The 21,705-nt window shown below is 43.1% G+C and overlaps 1 protein-coding gene across 4 annotated transcripts in view; it reads left to right on the top strand.

The window, feature by feature from the left end:
- WDPCP (WD repeat containing planar cell polarity effector) overlaps positions 1–21,705 on the top strand; it is a 373,120-nt gene that overhangs the window by 286,890 nt on the left and 64,525 nt on the right. The window contains exon 15 of one of the 4 annotated variants that reach the window (XM_088477499.1): positions 7,846–7,921. The exons of the other annotated variants lie outside the window; for them this stretch is intronic. Within the exon in view, the coding sequence (XP_088333625.1) occupies positions 7,846–7,907 (62 nt within the window). The 3' untranslated portion in view covers positions 7,908–7,921. Of the gene's footprint in view, positions 1–7,845; positions 7,922–21,705 lie in introns of those variants that run through there. 4 annotated transcript variants of the gene reach the window in all.

Here is a 21,705-nt window from a genome sequence, read left to right as displayed (position 1 = left end):
CCACTGTTCATTTCTTTATTACAGACACTTCTCATTGTGACAGCAGAAAATGGTGCTTGATATTATGTCTGTTTGTATTACACTATTATTGAGAATCAGCTATTTTTATCTGGGTTACAGGAATGTAGATAAAACACAGAAAACCATACGTATACATTGTTAGCTCATCATAGGGTCTAACCTCAGCCATCTTCCTATAATGCAGTACAATGATATTCTAAACATACTGTGGGCAGTAGCTTTGTTTTTTCCTAAAAAAATTTATTAGATTCATGTAACTGGTCTGCAGTTTCTAGCAAAAGTCTTTCTGGTATACAGAATTTATACATATCTAAAGTAATGTGTTTTAAATTCAATGGGAAATGCATTACCATTCTTCCATGTTGAAGTCATTTCTGTATTAGCATATATAGTATATGTAATGTCGACATGTGAACAAGGCTACACGAATGACATGTCGACATGCTAGAATGTCGACCTAACATCCCTGGTTAGTCTTCACTACCGTAGAGAGGGCAATCTTGCACATGCGTCCAAAAAGGGGGTGTGGCCTTGTGAAAAAGGGCGTGTCTTTATAATGCACCCCCTTCTCATCACATTTGGGAGCTCTACCCTCTTTGTGAATAGATGCCGGCTTGTTGTTTTAGTGGGGTGCCACTAAAACAGCCTAGTAGGGGAACGCTACCTGGTGGCCCAGTGGTGACTGACCCAGTCCTGGCAGCAGCAGTGTTTCCACTGTCATCTTCCAGGTCCTGATGGTTATGTGACCAGCAGTTCCAGCTCAGACATGTGACTGAGTGGCGTTCCAGTGAGTATTTTCCCCCAATCTCTAACTAATCCCGAACCCTCCCCCTAGTGCCTAATCCTAACCAAACCCCCTGTAGCCTAACCCTAATCTCGCCCTCTAGACCAGGGGGAGATTACACCCATTGAAAAAAAACAACCTTGACCAATCCTCCCCCACTCATTTCTCTTCTCCCTTTCACCTCCCTAGCTACAGTACACTGACAACTCCATCCTTGATCCTCTCCAATCTGGCTTTCAACCACTTAATACCACTGAAACTGCCCTGGTGAAAGTCACCAATGAGTTGCTTTTGGACAAATCCAGGCGCCACTTCTCTCTGCTCATCCTTCTAGACCTCTCTGTGGCCTTTGACCCGATGGATCATCTTCTCCTCCTCCACACCCTTCAGACCATCTGCCTTTCTGACACCGTCCATGCCTGGTTCACTTCTTACCTCACAAACCGCTCCTTCTCCATATCTACCTCCGGCTCCACCTCACCCTCTTCCATTCTTCCCATTGGTGCCCAACAGGGTTCTGTCCTGGGCCCCCTGTTCTTCTCCTTGTACACTTCTTCTCCCTTCAGTCCTCTCCCGGGTATCCAGCTGCCTCTCCGCCATCTCCTCATGGATGTCCGAGTGCTCACTGAAGTTCAACATGGACAAAACTGAACTCCTCATCTTCCCACCTAACAGTCTCCACCACCACCATTCTCTCTATCACTGTTAACAATACCATCATCTACACTGTTCCCCAACTTCGCTGCTTGGGTGTCATCCTTGACTCCACCCTCTCCTTCACCCCCCACATTCAATCTCTGGCTCAATCTTGTCAGTTCCAGCTACAGTACGCAACATCGCTCATGTTAGGCCATTCCTCTCCCAGAATGCAACCAAACGGATTATTCACTCACTAATCATTTCTCGGCTCGACTACTGCAATCTTCTCCTCACTGTTCTCCCACGTTCCCATCTCGCTCTCCAATCTGTTCTCTATGCTGCAGCCAGACTTATCTTCCTCTCCCGCCGTTCCAAATCACCACTCCCCTCTGCCAAAACCTGCACTGGCTCCCATTCCCCTACAGAATCCTCTTCAAACTTCTCACCCTCACATGCAAGGCCCTCTCTAACGCAACTGCTCCCTAAATCTCCAACCTCATCTCCTTACATAATCCTTCACACTCTCTCCGGTCGGCCAATGACCATTGCCTCTTCTCTGCCCTGGTTACTGCATCTCACGCTCGTATCCATGATTTTGCCCGTGCGGGCCCCCTTCACTGGAATGAGCTCCCTCGCTCGATCAGGCTCTCCTCGATCTTGCATAGCTTTAAACGTGCACTGAAAACTCACCTGTTCATCAAAGAGTACCCTTCCACCACATAACCCTGTCACCAGGCCGCTGCTCACCCCACCCTCCTACCTCAGCCATTTCTACCTCGCCTAGTTCCTGAAATCAGGTCTCCATCCACATGCTCACGCTTCTTGTCATCTGTCTGTCTCCCCTCTCCGATTGTAAGTTCCTAGGAGCCGGTTCCTCTTCTCTCCTGTTCTCACAGCCCTCTTCTCTAGCACTTCTATGACAGCCTTCACCTTCCCAGCTGTATTGTGTACTGAGAATTGTGGTGCTACTTGTTACTTGTGCTCTATTTATATTTCGGTTATCGTATTGTACTGTTCTGTATACCCCGTATTGTCCTACTGTTGCCATATGTAAAGAACTGTGGACCACTTGTGGCGCCATATAAATAAAATGTATTCATAATAATAGTAAAAGAGATATTAATTTGCATGTCTGTAAAATAGCCTGATGATCGAAGATACAAATATTTCTTATGTCTGAACGTCTTCTGCCTAAGGCTTTGCTGGTTCACACATCTGCAGTAGAACTGGATCCCTGACTTGGGCTTACAAATCCAATTTAAAAAAAATAATAATAATAATGAAAATTAATAATTATGCTAACACTTCTACTTGACAATGCTTTTATATAATGCCCTATGCTGAGCCATCTATATCATGTGCAGTGGGAGACATGCACGAGCCCCCAACGGTTCCCACAGCTGCGACGGGACAGCCTGGCCATAGAGGAGCCTAAGTCTGAGGAGCACTGCGTCTGGAATGGGATAAGGGAAGTAACGCATCAAGGTGGGGTAGGGCGTAGTATGGGCAGGAGGCGTACTGATGTGACCGGCATATATCAGATCCAATTTACTGGTACTTTTATGTGTAGGTAAAGCATTTCTTATTCTATTTTTATACTTGCTATAGCGATCTTGAGTCATTGTGACAGGAGGATTGCAACGGTACATGTAGCACTACAATTCTTCTTAAACAGGGATCTGCAAGCTTTACGTTATAAAGCGTTTACTCGGGACCAGCTCCTACCCTCTTTGATGTGAGTGACTGCCGCCGCTGAAAACGACAGAGTCCCGGCGCCTGCACAATCAATCTGTCAGGCGCCAGGACCGGCACGTGCACTAGCGGCAGGGAGCCGTGCATGTCACCACCAGCTTCCTAAGAGCTGCATTGTCTGCAGCCCCAAGGAGCCGGTTAGGGCTGGCGGAAAGGCAGAGTAGCAGCTTCTTCCTGGAAGCAGCTCTATGCTAATAGCAGCACGGACTGGCAGTCCTAGGGGGAGCTGAAACCTCCCCCTGGGGCTGCCTGTTTTATATGTGACTGGCAGTTGGTACTTCCAATAGGAAGCCACTGCCAGTCTCAGTGTAGCCAGTGCAGTCACGGACTGCGCTGACTACACTGAGGTGGTGGATTTTGCTGGGGGGGGGCTACAGCTTCGCAGCCCTTAGGCAAAATCCGACACTGCTCGGGATGTTTAATAGTGTGAACTACTGACCATGGCACCCCTTGCTAGATAAGTACCCCTCTCCCTTTCATAAATAGCCCCCATAAAGCCTTTAGATGGCAACCAATTCAACACCAAGGCAAGATTATATATCTTTGTGATGGAAAGAAATTTGATGACATTATATTACCAGTATCACACCCAGTTGGTTGACAGAGCTTCTGCATTGAAAATTAATGGAAATTGAGCACATTCTGTATTAATTATTGTTTTATTGAATACAATAACTATTTATTGCCCATTCAAGGATCCGAATGAATCATCAGGTGGCATCATAAATAATTTTGCTATTAGTGAGGCCACATAGCCCTGAGACTTCATGTACAAGAATATCAGCAGCTATAGGAAATGTCTCTTATGTACATTTTCAATCAATGTTAAATGGAAAGTTAATTATGAAATACAATTGTTTACCGCATAGATCCGATTAAATACCAAAACATACTTTAAATATAAACAAGGATTATTACTAGGGCAGAGATAGAGAAAGCGATCTTCGTTGCCAACCATTCATAATGTGGGATACTGATTCTTTCACAAACTTGATGCTTTGCACTCTCATTTCTGCACCTACTTTCAATAATACAGAGCTCCCATTGGGGCTTGTTATGGGCCCACTGCAGAAATTGACAGGTAGGGACAGCTGATAGTTTGGCATTTTCTCTTCCACTGGACAGGGGAAATTCTTAGTTTCCTACAAATTAGATGCGTTGATGATAACCCAGATTTAGCACTGAGGACAGTTGTTCACTGAATACATGTCTCCAAATCTTATGCTGCTATAAGTGATTGAGCTATCAAAGTCTCTATACAAGCTCTTGTTGTGAACTTGTTGTGAAAACAGCAGAATGCAACTACTTGCTGTCCTATATGTTGCATACAGTAGATAGTACTGGTTTTATCTAATGTAATTTACATAACACTTGTCGAACCTCTTTCTGATGCAGCACATGTGTGAAAAGAAGTTAATTTGATTAGCATCACTAATGTATATGGAATATATAGAGAAAGAATTAAAGAAGTTCAAACAGGTTTGCCTAAATGCAGATAAATTGTTCGCACCAGTTAAGTAAGATCTACACATGTCGATGGCTAATTTGGGTAGAGGTGTGAAATGGTCCTTGTTTAAAGCCTAATCTCATAAATTGGTATAATTCAATTGGCTAATAACTGCAGGTGGTTGGTGGATGATCGATTTTCAGACAGAATCAATTAAAACTAGAGAAATACCGAATGCTGCATTTGGTTCTGTGTCTGTTCAAATCTCCCTTAGCAGTCCACAACTACACAACTTGTGTTAAAGTGTAAGTCAGATCTGTAGCTGGTTTCTATAACACAGATTGTTGAAAAACGTGAGTGAATTACACAGGGTTTACTGGTTATTGTAGAAGCATATTGCAGGCAGATATACAGTCAGGTCCATAAATATTGGGACATTGACAGAATTTTCAAATTTTGGCCTCTATTCACCACCACAATGGTTTTAAAATGAAACAAACAAGATGTGCTTAACTGCAGACTTTCAGATTTAATTTGAGGGTAATTACATCCAAATCGGGTGAACGGTGTAGGAATTACAACAGTTTCAATATGTGCCTCCCACTTTTTAAGGGGCCAAAAGTAATGGGACTATCAATTCAAAAGCTATTTCATGGACAGGTGTGGGCTAGTGCCTCGTTATTTCATTATCAATTAAGCAGGTAAAAGGTCTGGAGTTGATTCTAGGTGTGACATTTGCATTTGGAATCAGTTGCTGTCAACTCTCAATATGAGATCCAAAGAGCTGTCACTATCAGTGAAGCAAGCCATCATTAGGCTGAAAAATTAAAACAAACCCATCAGAGAGATTGCAAAAACATTAGGTGTGGCCAAATCAACTGTTTGGAACATTCTTAAAAAGAAAGAACGCATCGGAGAGCTCAGCAACACCAAAAGACCCGGAAGACCACGGAAAACAACTGTGGTGGATGACAAAAGAATTATTTCCCTGGTGAAGAAAAACCCCTTCACAACAGTTGGCCAAATCAAGAACACTCTCCAGGAGGTAGATGTATATGTGTCAAAGTCAACAATCAAGAGAACACTTCACAAGAGTGAATATAGAGGGTTCACACAAGATGAAAACCATTGGTGAGCCACAAAAACAGGAAGACCAGATTAGAGTTTGCCAAACAACATCTAAAAAAGCCATTACAGTTCTGGAACAACATCATATTGACAGATGAGACAAAGATCAACTTGTACCAGAGTGATGCGAAGAGAAGAGAAGGAAAGGAACTGCTCATGATCCAAAACATACCACCTCATCAGTGAAGCATGGTGGTGGTAGTGTCATGGCGTGGGCATGTATGGCTGCCAATGGAACTGGTTCCCTTGTATTTATTGATGATGTGACTGCTGACAAAAGCAGCAGAATGAATTCTGAAGTGTTTCGGGCAATATTATATGCTCATATTCAGTCAAATGCTTCAGAACTCATTGGACGGCGCTTCACAGTGCTGATGGACAATGACCCGAAGCATACTGCAAAAGCAACCAAAGAGTTATGCAATGGCCAAGTCAATCCCCTGACCTGAATCCGATTGAGCATGTATTTCACTTGATGAAGACAAAACTGAAGGGAAAATGCCCCAAGAACAAGCAGTAACTGAAGACATTTGCAGTAGAGGCCTGGCAGAGCATCACCAGGGATGAAACCCAGCGTCTGGTGATGTCTATGCGTTTCCCATTACTTTTGGCCCCTTAAAAAGTGGGAGGCACATATAGAAACCGTTGTAATTCCTACACCGTTCACTTGATTTGGATGTAATTACCCCCAAATTAAATCTGAAAGTCTGCAGTTAAATCACATCTTGTTTGTTTCATTTCAAAGCCATTGTGGTGGTGAATAGAGGACAAAATATGAAAATTCTGTCAATGGCCCTCATTCAGAGCCGTACGCTCTGAGCAGAGCGCACGCTCTGAATGAGGGCCGGGCTCCATTTTCATGGAGCGTCCTCCTGGACGCTCGTATAGCTGTGGGTCACCACCCACAGGCTATACGAGCGTGCTTTGTGATGGCCGCGATGGTCGAGACTATCGCGACCATCGAAATTGTTAGCCGGAGCCTGCGGTTGAGGTTTTCAACCGCAAGCTCCGGAGTGATTTTGGCTCTATCAGAGCCCAAATCACTCCCACTGACATCACTAGTGATGTCAGTGGGCCGGCTTCTGACGGGAGGCGTTCCCATGGGAACGCCCCCGTCAGGGAGGCACGCCCACCAAAGGGGGCGTGCTGTCAATCAACATTGACAGCACGCCCCCTTTGATCGGACACAACGAGCGAAGGACTTTTGCTCGTTGCGTCTGGCGCATGCGCACGACGGAGCTCCCTCCGTCGTGCGCATGCTCAGTCCATAACATCGACCCACTTGCGAGCGGACAGCCGCTCGCGAGTGGGTCTGAATCAGGCCCAATGTCCCAATATTTATGGACCTGACTGTACACTATTCGTGCCTACACGGAGAGAATAAGTCAATTGATTTGACCTTTTGTGGATAATACCCCTTTTCCACTGCTGCAATAACCCAGGTTATTGCTGGGTTTTTCCGGGTAGCGGCTCAGTGGAAAAGGGTCCCTGAAAAATAACCCAGGTCAAGTGACCTGGGAATTTAACACAGGTAGCTACCAGGGTTGTACCTGGGGTGGACCTGGGTAATGGTGCAGTGTACATGGTGCGACCCAGGTTATCCGACCTGGGTCATGCCTAAAATTAGCTGATTGGTGGCTGCGGAGCACTTTTTATGACCTCACAAGTTTAGCAGGGAAGGTTCAGTGTGAACAGGGCTGACCCATGGAATAACCCGGATCAAAGGTGCAGTGTAAACGGGGTCTGACCTGGGTTGGAACCATGTCAGAAAAGCTGGGTTTTTAGTGGAAATGGGTATAACAGAGATGAGTCACTGCTGAGAGCAGCAGAATGAATGGCAGTGGAGACTGATCCCAGCTGCATAGAGAGCAGCATCTTTGTAACAGAAGAAAAAGTATTACTGCTCCCACAGGCTGCATAGCCGGAGGCTGCCATAGTCTGTGTTAAGATTCAAAGTGTTCTGATTATAAGTGTAAATACAATTTGATAACTAAGTCGGAGTTACGCTGCAGATCTTATTTGTCATATGCGCACCATGCAAAGACTGATGTGACTTCTTCTCTGCATTCCACAGGTAAATTACAACTACTGCTCCCATCAGATGCTGTTTTAGTGATTGCCTCAGCACAGTTTTGAAAATTTATACTGGGTAAATTACAACTACTGCTCCCATCAGATGCTGTTTTAGTGATTGCCTCAGCACAGTTTTGAAAATTTATACTGGGTAAATTACAACTACTGCTCCCATCAGATGCTGTTTTAGTGATTGCCTCAGCACAGTTTTGAAAATTTATACTGGGTAAATTACAACTACTGCTCCCATCAGATGCTGTTTTAGTGATTGCCTCAGCACAGTTTTGAAAATTTATACTGGGTAAATTACAACTACTGCTCCCATCAGATGCTGTTTTAGTGATTGCCTCAGCACAGTTTTGAAAATTTATACTGGGTAAATTACAACTACTGCTCCCATCAGATGCTGTTTTAGTGATTGCCTCAGCACAGTTTTGAAAATTTATACTGGGTAAATTACAACTACTGCTCCCATCAGATGCTGTTTTAGTGATTGCCTCAGCACAGTTTTGAAAATTTATACTGGGTAAATTACAACTACTGCTCCCATCAGATGCTGTTTTAGTGATTGCCTCAGCACAGTTTTGAAAATTTATACTGGGTAAATTACAACTACTGCTCCCATCAGATGCTGTTTTAGTGATTGCCTCAGCACAGTTTTGAAAATTTATACTGGGTAAATTACAACTACTGCTCCCATCAGATGCTGTTTTAGTGATTGCCTCAGCACAGTTTTGAAAATTTATACTGGGTAAATTACAACTACTGCTCCCATCAGATGCTGTTTTAGTGATTGCCTCAGCACAGTTTTGAAAATTTATACTGGGTAAATTACAACTACTGCTATACTAAGAGCAATTTATCTAAAGGAAGTTAGGAATGTATTGTGAATCTGTGTTGGCCTCCCCCTTCTCACAAATTGTTTATCTTAGACTTTATTGCATCCCAATTTAGTGTGTGTTAGAGCTTTTGGGGTGGGGTCCCAATCAGTGAGCACAGAGACACATGTTTGTAACTTTAGATATTACTGCTCCCACAGGCTGCATAGCCGGAGGCTGCCATAGTCTGTGTTAAGATTCAAAGTGTTCTGATTATAAGTGTAAATACAATTTGATAACTAAGTCGGAGTTACGCTGGAGTTAAACTGGAGGAAAACGAAACTCAAAACCAGAACACTTTCTGAACAACAAGAAGCAACATACTTATGTGAATGAACAAAATCAACATCTTCTGCTGTATCCAGGCAACTACTTACTGCACTCACTGCTTGGACACTGCAAGTGCTCCCCTGTCTGTGTACTGCTCTTGTTGATTGATCTTTGTTGATCAGAACACTTTGGACTGGATCAGCTCGGGTACATTGTAATTTTGTCCTCATTCATTTTGTATTGCCTTTTCCAATTGTGTCACATCTATCCACATTAATCATTTGTTTATAAACTAATTCCTGCACCCACTACTCACATACCTCTCCTTTATATATCACTTTTGGAGCTGCGCTCATACATTAGCAGCACTGTTCTTTACATGTATTTTTGAACATTTAACAACTTTAATCCACACTGACTCTATATCTCTCTGTCTCTACATCACACAGCCTCCACATTACACTGTCTCTATATCACACTGACTCTATATCTCACAGCCTCCACTCCAGTTTACATCTCAATTATTACCTTGTCCACAGCATGAACACCCTTACTTCACACAACCCCCATATTCTATGTCCACATAATCCTCTACTTTATCCGTCCCTCTCTTCCCCCTCCTGTTTCCTTCACTTGCTGTTCTTCCTTTTTTCTCTCATCAGTCTGCTTCCAACCCTCTGCTTCTTTCCCCCACTTCTCCTATACCTCCACTCTCAACCACCTCCCTCCATGGTCTTGTTACCCCACTACTAAGCCCCATTCCCTCCTCGTTCTGTCTGTCACCTCCAGGGCTGCCAAGAGAAATTCTGGGCCCGGGTACTGCAACATCCTGTGGGACCACATCATGTATGGCTGCACCCATTTGTGAGTGGGTCTAGCATGTGAGATGCACCCACTCACAGGAGCATGGCATAGCACCCAGCAGCTGGAACTAAAGTAGTCACTACTGTATTAGGATGGCGGGACAGTCCCATAATAGCTGCATTTCTTGTCAGGCTGTATATAGATGCTAAAATGTAACACACAAATTAAAGTGCTTCTACTTTACTTTGTACATCTCTCATGTAAATAACACAAACAATCTATTTTCTATCATAGAGATAGATGTATGAAGGACTTAATTTTTACATAACATCAGGTCGTCTTATACACACACATTCCGCAGCACATATCCTAACCCACTGCTCCATGCTCCTTCTTCACTATCTACCCCTCTGTGTCGCCCCTGTCTGTCTGCCCTTCCCCTTTAGAATGTAAGCTCTCACGAGCAGGGCCCTCATCCTCACGTGCTTCTCCTCCCCCTACTTATAGTATAATTTACTCCTAACTCCCTACAATGGCACCTACCACCTGGTTGCTCATGTCCTGCTGCTTGTGTTTTGCAGCTGAGTTTATAACCTTGTCCTTGTCCTGCATTGTTTTGTATTACTATTAACTGTTTTTCTTGTGTGCTCATTTATGTACTGTGTAAGGCGCTGCGGAACCTTTGTGGCGCCATATAAATAAAGGATAATAATAATAATAAAAAGTTACAATGTGTAGTTGCATGACCATTTCATTCTAGTAACCAGCAGGATTAAGAATATATAAGAGCCACTAGCAGATAGAAGTGTAGTTTCAGGTATAGAGGGTTTTGTAGAGGTAACCACCAATAAATTGAGGTTGATAATTGATCTGGATAATAATACACTCCCATTACCAAAAGCTGCATTCTAACTCAAGGCCCACATTCTAAGGACTGGGGTAAATACCCTATATTTGAGGTGTCCGTTTTTTAACTGACAATATAAACTACATACATGTTACATATCACTTCACATTCTGTTTTTATAATTTGCTGTTAATTAATGTATTAAAGGTTACATTTTTAGGAGATACTGCTTATCTGAGTGCCCCACTTTAGAATACTACCCCATTTTTCTTGCCTCTGTTCAAATCCAGTCACTTTAAAAAATGATTTGACTGCCAACAAATCCTTTTTTCAACCCTGAAATGAATCCAACAATACATCAGCTATACTAGGCGACATTCATCAAGTGGACACTGCTGAAATGTTGACATGATAGAATGTCAACAAACCATCCCTGGTGGTCTAGCGGTGTCTTACCTGTTCCTGACCACAGCAGTGGCTTCCAGGTCCCAGCGGTCATGTGATGAGTCATATGATGTGCCAGCATTCCGATGAGCACTCTAACCCTAATCCATAGCCCACCCCTGTGCCTAACCCTAACCTCCACCCAGGCACGGAACCCTTATGTCCCGCAGCCTAGATATACTAAGAATGTTGGCATTTCACATGTCAACATTTCAGATCTAGACATTGTGAACTTATCAACATTCTAAGGATATGGACTGTCAACATTTCAGCAATGTTGACATCATACCTGTCAACATTGTGGTATCAACATTATTTGTCGACATTGCGAATGCTGACCTTATGACCCATATTTAAAGATCCTGCACAATTGCATAACCAGAGCAGTAAGAACCCCATAGGAATACATTGTGAAGGCATCCACATGTACTCTTGGACACCCCCCACCCTTACTTACATTGTGAGGATTGCTCTGCTTGGCAGATACTTTCTGCTTTTAATTCTGAGCAGAATTTCTTTTTTGAGTCCCAGAATGCTGGCTGGGAGTGCATGGCATTCTAGGGCCTGAAATCCCTTGCAGAGTTGATGGCCACACAACAGTAAGCCAATGAAACTCGGCACTGACTGCATTACCATAGAAGGAGGGTATTTTGTTACAATGTTCAGTTTGTAGGATAAAATATTCTTTGAAATGCGTGATTTGCCTTGGGCACAATAGACTGTATTCAGTTGTGGATGTAGTTTTCTGCAATATGATTTGTGGTGTGGGAGTAGGGACATTTAGCTGGAGTTTGTAGTTTCCAGTGTGTGTGTGTGGGACATGGGGGTACAGTGGGAGTATTTCTTTGCGACAGGTGGCTCTGAAATAATTACATATCCCTTTGCAATATACAGTATGTCTGTTAATAATGGCCAGTACCCCAAAGAGAATGTTGGGCCTTTGATATATAGGAGGCTAGCACTCATATCCTAGGGTGATCAACTGGTGTATCTGTTATGGAAATAATTCAGTCCAAAAATGTAAGTCTGAATATTATTATTGTACTACATGAGAATTTCTGATATGTTCTGACGCAGTCCAGATGCATTTTGTTATATGAAAACATTATTTACAGAATATGTTACCAATCACATAAGGTTAACACCTTATTATATGCTGTATTAATTATTTCATTAGATCTAAGCCAATCATGTTCACCGGTATTTACTGCATAGTGGGAAAGTTCTAGTAGAGAAGAGAACAGTACAAATTTTAAAGTTTCCAGAGTCTAGTCTACTCCTGTAGACATAACATAGTTGAATGATAAGTGAGAAAAACGTTTGCATGCACGAGAAACACAGTTTGCAAGGACACAAATATCAATACAAAATAGTGGTTGCTCATTTCAACCTAATGGTTTTTCACAGGTGCCTGTAAAGGGCAGGGATTACTCTGTACTACAGAAAAAAAGAAATAAAAGTTTCCCTCCAGCACACTGCAAAAAAAACAGCAAAAAGTCTTGAACACTACATGATAATAAAAATCCAGAGGTCTTTGTTGCATATATTTGCAAATACATGCGCTGGCCGCATCAAGGCTCCTCTGTACCAGCGTCCTTAACACTACATATTAATAGCACCCACTTATGATTGCATATTATTGTGCCACATGATAACAGCACATACAATCTGGTGCATAAATATTGGGACATTGACAGAATTTTCATATTTTGGCCTCTATTCACCACCACAATGGCTTTGAAATTAAACATACAAGATGTGCTTTAACTGCAGACTTTCAGATTTAATTTGAGGGTAATTACATCCAAATCAGGTGAACGGTGTAGAAATTACAAAGGTTTCTATATGTGCCTCCCACTTTTTAAGGGGCCAAAAGTAATGGGACAAACTAAACAATCCTAAATCTAACTTTCACTTTTTAATACTTTGTTGCAAATCCTTTGCAGGCAATTAAAGCCTGAAGTCTGGAATGCATAGACATCACCAGACGCTGGGTTTCATCCCTGGTGATGCTCTGCCAGGCCTCTACTGCAAATGTCTTCAGTTCCTGCTTGTTCTTGGGGCATTTTCACTTCAGTTTTGTCATCAAGTGAAATGCATGCTCAATCGGATTCTGGTCAGGGGATTGACTTGGCCATTGCATAACATTCCACTTTTTAGCCTTAAAAAACTCTCTGGTTGCTTTTGCAGTATGCTTCGGGTCATTGTCCATCTGCACTGTGAAGCACCGTCCAATGAGTTCTGAAGCATTTGACTGAATATGAGCATATAATATTGCCCGAAACACTTCAGAATTCATTCTGCTGCTTTTGTCAGCAGTCACATCATCAATAAATACAAGGGAACCAGTTCCATTGGCAGCCATACATGCCCACGCCATGACACTACCACCACCATGCTTCACTGATGAGGTGGTATGTTTTGGATCATGAGCATTTCCTTTCCTTCTCCATATTCTTCTCTTCGCATCACTCTGGTACAAGTTGATCTTTGTCTCATCTGTCCATAGGATGTTGTTCCAGAACTGTAATGGCTTTTTTAGATGTTGTTTGGCAAACTCTAATCTGGTCTTCCTGTTTTTGAGGCTCACCAATGGTTTACATCTTGAGGTGAACCCTCTATATTCCTCTTGTGAAGTGTTCTCTTGATTTGTTGACTTTGACACATACACACATACCTCCTGGAGAGTGTTCTTGATTTGGCCAACTGTTGTGAAAGGGTTTTTCTTCACCAGGGAAATATTTATTTTGTCATCCACCACAGTTGTTTTCCGTGGTCTTCCGGGTCTTTTGGTGTTGCTGAGCTCTCCGGTGCATTCTTTCTTTTTAAGAATGTTCCAAACAGTTGATTTGGCCACACCTAATGTTTTTGCTATCTCTCTGATGGGTTTGTTTTGATTTTTCAGCCTAATGATGGCTTGCTTCACTGATAGTGACAGTTCTTTGGATCTCATATTGAGAGTCGACAGCAACTGATTCCAAATGCAAATGTCACACCTAGAATCAACTCCAGACCTTTTACCTGCTTAATTGATAATGAAATAACGAGGGAATAGCCCACACCTGTCCATGAAATAGCTTTTGAGTTGAGAGTCCCAATACTTGTGGCCCCTTAAAAAGTGGGAGGCACATATAGAAACCGCTGTAATTCCTACACCGTTCACCTGATTTGGATGTAATTACCCTCAAATTAAATCTGAAAGTCTGCAGTTAAAGCACATCTCATATGTTTCATTTCAAAGCCATTGTGGTGGTGAATATAGGCCAAAATATGAAAATTCTGTCAATGTCCCAATATTTATGCACCTGACTGTACATAAATATATTTAAGTTGAGAGCCAGCTCACCTAGGAGGTACCCCAGCACACAAATATAACAACATGAATCCTCAACAGACATTTTCAGAATTTTAACATTAACCCTGAACAATACGGCTTCCGTGAAAATGAACACTAAACAACCACATGGTGAAAAGACTGCATTCTTTGCAAAATACATACAGTACCATGACCAGGAATTTTGGGAGATTGTCCACATACACCTATTCTGCCCTGTTTACCGCACCACAGTCTTTGCTACTTAGCCACACCAAAACAGTAATGCTAAGTACCTGGAACACTATTTGCAAAGTGAGATGCAAAATTGTGGAAAAAGTATCAAAATTGAGCAAAAGTATGCAGCACGGGAATTGCACCAGGTATCTTGCTCTATATGGCGCACAGAAAATAGGTGTTTGAAGACACATCTATATGCCCTGCTCACAGGTGAGCACATGCCATTGTCCTGATTCCAAAATTTGGAATGTTCTGAAGTAAATATAATGTACAATATTGTGCTGTTACATAAGTATGTTGGTTTAAAACTATGTAAGAAAAAAAAGAAGGCAAATAGTAACTTTTTGTTCAGCATTAGTTTTGATCCATCAATTCCTATAATAGTGTATTCAGCATATCTCTGATTAAAACCAATGCAGTCGTCCAACAACCTCTCACAGAACCATAATAATCATTGGATAATGACATTATTTAGGTAGAAATGATTAAAATCATTTTGTTGGTGGTCAGTGGAAGAGACTTCCCACTTTTGCTGTGGCTTAATAGTGTATTTTCACCAAAATTAGGCTTTAAAAAGGGGATAGCTGGAAGACTGGCACCACTGAAGATCCCGACAGCAGCTAAGGTTAGTACAAACTAACCTAACCCTTTCCCTAACCCTCCCTTAGGGGTGCCTAACCCCACCCTTAGTGCCTAACCCTAACCCCCCCATCCCCGCAGCCTAAGCCTAACCCTCCCCCCGGGGGTGCCTAACCCCCCCTGTCCTCGTCTGGCGCCCGGCTTACCTTCGATCGGGATGCCGGGTGTTGGGTTCCCGGCGTAGGTAAAATGACAGGCGTCGGGATTTCGACACCTGTCATTGGACCCTTGCCAGGATTAGACAGTCAGGATGCCAACGCTCGGCCTTTAGACCGTCGGCATCCCGACTGCATACCTTTAAAAAGTAGGGTCATCCAATACTTGTATTGGTCTGTAGATACCATATTTTTATTATACAGAGCTACTCGGTATGTCTTCACAAAAAGAAGATGTAATTGCAGGATTATTGTCTCAGAAAATATTGGAATTGGTACTTACCAGTCACTGGGATTGGGGATCTTGGGGCTTGAACTGTAATTTATAATTGTTAATTAAAGCAGGAGGACAGAAGTTACAATGTTTGTTTGCATTTCCCAAATTAAAGGGACAGTGGAAAAGAAACAATGACCAGCAGACTTCATTTATTGTAACAAAATAGGGTAATCACCTACAAACAGTTTGTGAGTAGGCATAGGCAGCGGTCATAGGGTTACCACTTTTTTATTTCCAGGAGACATGGCCAAGTGGATTGGTTAAAACCGTAGCAAAGTTACAACCATTTTTTTTTATTTTACAATATTTCATTTATAGCATAGCCCCTCATGTCCCTACAATTATAGGTCATCATACTCCCCATGCCTTTTCATATGCCATATGGAGCTGCTCATCATGCCCCTTTATTTGCCATCAATCAGATAACCCTCAGGAGTCAGTAATTCTGCTATCTCTTCCGCAAGTCAGGGTGCAGGGCTGCACCCCCCCAATCCCTGCCGCCTTAACCTAAGTCCCCTGGAGGGGTGCCTAGCCCTAACCTCCCCCCGGGGGTGCCTAACCCTAACCCCCCCTTCCCCTAGCCTAACCTTAACCTCCCGGGGGGTGCCTAACCCTAAGTCCCTCCCATTACCTACACTCTGGACAGATGTCCTGATTTTCGGACTGTCTGGAGTAATCCCGGATGGGAGGTAACTCTAGGCGGTCTCCCTGAGTTTGCCAAAAGTGGGAGCTGTGAAGTAATCACTTAAGCCATAATGCGGAGGTCTCGCTCTATTAGGTTCCTGTTTAGAGTTTTTAGGAAACTTGAGATATAAATCAAATAAAACCTGATTGAATAGAAAACAGTTCTTTGTTTGTATGTGCATAGATCGATATATATTAAATCCAGTAGGTAGAGGTTAATGGGGCTGTTGGGACCAGTGAGTCATAGTATAAAGTAACTATGTAGGTATCATGTATAAGTTGCACCTAGACAAAAAGCACATATAGAAAGTTATTTTGGAAGTATAGCTAATGCAAACTAAAATGTGTTAGTATTAGAGCCAGCAAACTTCAGGTACACACGGACCAACTGCACTTGGGAGATGCTACTTCTATCTAAACATGAGGGGAGCTGTTGAAAACTCTTGATGCTCACTCCAAAGCCTAACCTCCTATATTTTACTATTTTTCATCTAAAATCCTGCATTCATGTCTTAAATGAATCATGCAAATAAGAAGACAGCAGAACTGACTTCTAAAGAGTGGAAAAGTGGAGTAGTTGCCCATAACAACTAATCAGCTTCTACCAATCAATCCACTTTTTTGTAAGGTTTAATATTTTTTCCCCCTATATGTAGCAATTGCATGTTTGTATGTGAAACCTTTTATTACAATGCTTGGAGCTTATCTGGAAATGTGCTTCTATTCTGAAGTGTAATATGAAGCAATATAATGCTCACAATGGACCCTGTTAAAAGAAAAGAACAAGATCTGAAAACCACCAGCCCCGAGTTGGTAAAAAGCAACAATAATTTTGCACAGTGGAAAAACCTGTGCACATGGCAAGGAACGCCCCTAAAAATGTCCAACCCTTTATCTTTTTTATAATAGTCTTGCTTTACAAAATGAAATCTTGTTTCTGCACTACTCTGCAAAACAAGGTGCCCCAATGCTGTCACTCCACCCAACTCCCCCCTGCCTGTGCAAACTTCTGCCTCATTGCAAATGCCACTGTTATTACTGTTGAGCGCCACCCATTTCCTAGCTGCTGTAATTTGCAGAACAGAGATAAGTGAGTTGTACATTGGTGTCTTTGCACAGAAATACAGTTTTAATCTCCTTTTCTGCGGAGCTCTGAAATATTCAGCAACTTATAATAGCAGCAGATAAGTTTGTATGTCTTTGATCAGGACATCTGACTACAGATCTTTGGTGTTCTTGTGATCATTACAACATGGGCAGCGAATATCAGCATTGTGTTCAAGAAATACGCAAATAGTTTATTACTCCAATAAATAAATATAAAAAGGTATCTGTTTCTATTATTAGGACTCCATAGAGAGAGAGAGTTGTCAGATCAGACTTAAATAAAATGTAATGCAAGGATACAGGTAATTGTAACTTCCTCTATGCAATCTGCACCCAGTTCTTTATTGTTACCTTATAAAATTGCAATGCACCTAATGTTTACTGTTCTATTCCTAGCTATAATAATGGCTACAAACCAGACAGCTATAGCAACAAGTCTCATGACTACAGTTTGCAGACTAAATGTCAGATATCACTCTACAATATTGCTTGTGTTTTTGCTTTTTCCTAGTCAATGGTTTAGTCCAAACTTTGGCAGGTTTTGAATACATTGAGAGTCCTGAACATAAGCGTTTCCTGAGCTGCTGCTATTCTGTCACAAACAATCTTTACCTTTCAGATGCCCTGTGGTGCCTGGGAGCCTTATCCCTCTTGAGGGCAATGACGCCAGAAGGAAACAGTTTTCACAACTGGAAGACTGGTCAGACATTGTATCACTCCTGCATAGCAGATCTTGGGTGTAACAAGTGTCAGAGTGTACAGAACAGGGTCAAATATAAGGAAAATTGTTAAGACACCAAAATGACAAATAATACATATATATACATGTACTGTGTATATATATATATTTTTATATATATATATATATATATATATTTTTTTTTTTTTTTTTATTTGCATACTTTGGCTCTTTTTTGCTTAGTAGGATAAAGGTGCACCCACTGATGCAACATTTAAAAGCTATTGCTACTACATGCCAAGCACTCAGGGGCAGAACTATCGGTGGGACCTGCGGCAATGAACGGGCTAGCAGCCAGCAACATTAGCAGTTATCAGTGAAATGCAGTGAGTTAAATGGCTGGGGGGCGCATACATGTAGATGGGTCTGAGTGTTGGTAGCCTGTCTCACCGTCTACTCACTGTAACTCTCCTTTCACTACACTAGCTTCAGTGTCCATTGATTCTCCTACCTGCATCACTGGGTCTTCTCTTGCTGCTGCTGACTGAGTTCCGATCTCTAAACACTGCAGTGCACATCCTGGTCACATGACGTGTCCAAGGTGTCCATCAGTGCTCAAGGCACGACCCACATATTCAGAGGCATGCCTCTATTAGCTCTCTTTCTGTGCAGCTTACTGTCTGGGGTGGCTCCGCCCCCAGCTCTGCAAGCGTTGTCTGACTATACAGAAGCGAGGCTGAGCTGATTCTGCCTCATCTCTCATATCCCTGCAGTCCCAGGGAGCTCCACAAAGCTGGTGAGTGGTAACTATAAAAATGATTACAATAAACAAAGATGATGTTTGTAAGTAATAAATATCTTATTTGTATTATTCCAATCATTTTTATATCAAATCTCAGGAGTGTGACAGGGGAGGCTCTGCCTACCCTGACTGCACGTCCCTGCTCATTATAGTACGCTGACCAGTCCCTGTGGCCCTCCCCTCTTACCCAGGGCTGGCTTCAGGACCCATGCCAGAGGGAGCGCAGCTCTCTCGCTCATATTACACACACTTCCTAACCCCATGTCTTGCATCTGTTGCAGCACGGTTTTCGCATGCTCAGGGCCTCTGGCTGCTCCCACCACAATGGAAGAGGCTGAGGTGCTGACAGGTATATGGAGGACACGCTTCTGAGGGGGAATGCATGTTAGGGAGATGCAGGGTGCATGTGGAGCATACAGGGGGGCATGTGACAGACGATGAGGGTAATTTTTGCATCAAATGGGGTCATGTGAGTAACACGCTGCTGGGGGGCATGTCAGGAAGATGCTGAGGGTATTTAACACACTAATGCGGGGCATGTCAGGTAAACGCTAGTATCATGTGGGGAATATGCTGCTGGTGAGGGCATGTGACATAGATGCAGGGGGGGGGGGGGCATTTTGGGAACAGGGAGGCATGTGTGGAACATGCTGCTGTGGAGGGGGTCTGTCAGGTAGACTCTGGAGGCATAAGGGGCACACGGGGGCATTTGGGTTACAGGGAGATGTGTTGTCAACATGCTGTGGAGGGGGCATGTCAGAGACACTGAGGGCATATGGGGCACACAGGGTGGGATGTGACAGATACTGCTGTGGGGTGGCATGTGATGGAGTTGCTGGGGGCATTTGGGGCACAGGATGGCATGTGGGGAACAATCTGTGGAAGGGGCATATCAGAGAGACACTGGGGCATATAGGGCACATGCTGCCAGGGGGCATGTGAAAGAAACACTGGTGGCATTTGGGGCACAGGCAGGCATGTGCGGAACACAATGCTGTGAAGGGGGCCTGTCAGGGAGATGCTGGGGGTATGAGGGACACAGGGGGCTTGTGGGGAAAATGCTGCTGTGGAGGGGGCACAACCACGAGCACTCATTGTAACAAGGCTGTGACAGCCAATTGTTTTTCTTTAGGGTGGGGGAGGGTGGCTCCAAAGCATGTTTTTAAACCTGGGCACACCACTCACTAGTTCCGCCACTGCAAGCGTTTATTTTGTGTTTAATTTTTTTTTTTTATAAAACAAGTTTTTATTGAAGCATCAAATGTCACATACTCAAATATTGTAGTGAACAATCGTGCAAAAATCCATGGCAAAAAATAATTACAGATAGTGGTGCTTTCTATTTCATTTTAATAAATACAGATATGTTGATTTGCACCCTTGTGCCCGAAGTCCAATGGACTGCAGCCAATCACAGACTGTTATCATTATATGTTACTTTTTTCCCACACAGAGTTCTGCTTATTTATCACATGAATACGCAGTGAACAGCAAGAACTGGTGATTGTGCAAAAGGCTTCTGTTGGAGAGCCTCTTACTAATCTGCAGTTCTTCTGCTATACTGTAGCAGGACAGTGGTGTGATAAAAATAGCTTGAATAAATGAAATGGCCCACAGTCACGTGCTAGGGTTGGCCATCAATCATTGGTGGTCTAATGGCAGCACAGACAGTGTAATGGTTAGCATTACTGCCTCACAGCACTGAGGTTGTGGGCTTGATTCCCACTACGGCCTTAACTGTGTGGAGTTTGTATATTCTCCCTGTGCTTATGTGGGTTTCCTCCCACACTGTAAAAATATACTGGTAGATTAATTGGCTCCCAACAAAATTAACCCTAGTGTGTATGTGTGTGAGCATGTGGTAGGGAATATAGAGAGTGTAAGCTCCACTGAGGCAGGGACTGATGTGAATGGCCAAATATTTTCTCTGTAAAACTCTGCGTAATATGTGTGCGTTATATAAATAACTGGTAATAAATAATAATAATGGAGATGGTGATTAGCCACTAATGGAGATAGTGAGTAGTTTAACCTTTAATAGGTAGCATTGGTGGCAGAGTCCCGATGGTTAATGCCGGGACGTATGTTAATGCGTATGTCCAAATAATAAGTATTCAATGGATGGTGGCTCATCCATTGATTAGGTCTCATCAATGGTTTAAATTATCAATGGCAGGGCACACATTGACCATCAATGGATGGTCAGTCCTGTCAGGTGCCACAACATGCTGTGTTTTCTGCTGCGCAAATACTAACCAGATTCTTCCCAGTCCCACACTGCAATAAAGTTTACCCATCCACCCAATACCAGGTGTAAGGAGAGCGAAAATCTGTATCCAGGCAACTGTAGAGAAAGGGTAACCAACTCCTGCATGGGTAGACTTCTTACTGGCACAGGCTGGAACATTCTCAGGCCAGAGCAATGTTTTCCCACCTTTCTGATACCAGGTGGGGAGGGAAGGGTGAGGGTACAGACCTTGTTCTAGTACAGGGTACTCTTCCCGCCTTCACTTGATGTAATGGGATGAGCAGATCAGAGTACTGGTGCTAGAAGCCATATTTGCCACCCTCTAGTCATTGCTGCGATCATGGTGAACTTGTAATCCCCAACATAGTGCTTGGTGGGCCTGCCCAGCCCTCTGCATCTTTGTATCCTCCCCCAGTGTCTAGTGTGCTGCAGATTACTGCTAATCGGGCAGCCCGGCGGCTGCTTCTTTCTGCA

This window comes from Taudactylus pleione, unplaced genomic scaffold (genome assembly GCF_031769625.1).
Source record: "Taudactylus pleione unplaced genomic scaffold, aTauple2 ptg000201l, whole genome shotgun sequence".
Lineage (NCBI taxonomy): Eukaryota > Metazoa > Chordata > Amphibia > Anura > Myobatrachidae > Taudactylus > Taudactylus pleione.
Note: the sequence above shows the minus strand (reverse complement) of the source record. Positions and strands in the feature narration are given on the sequence as shown.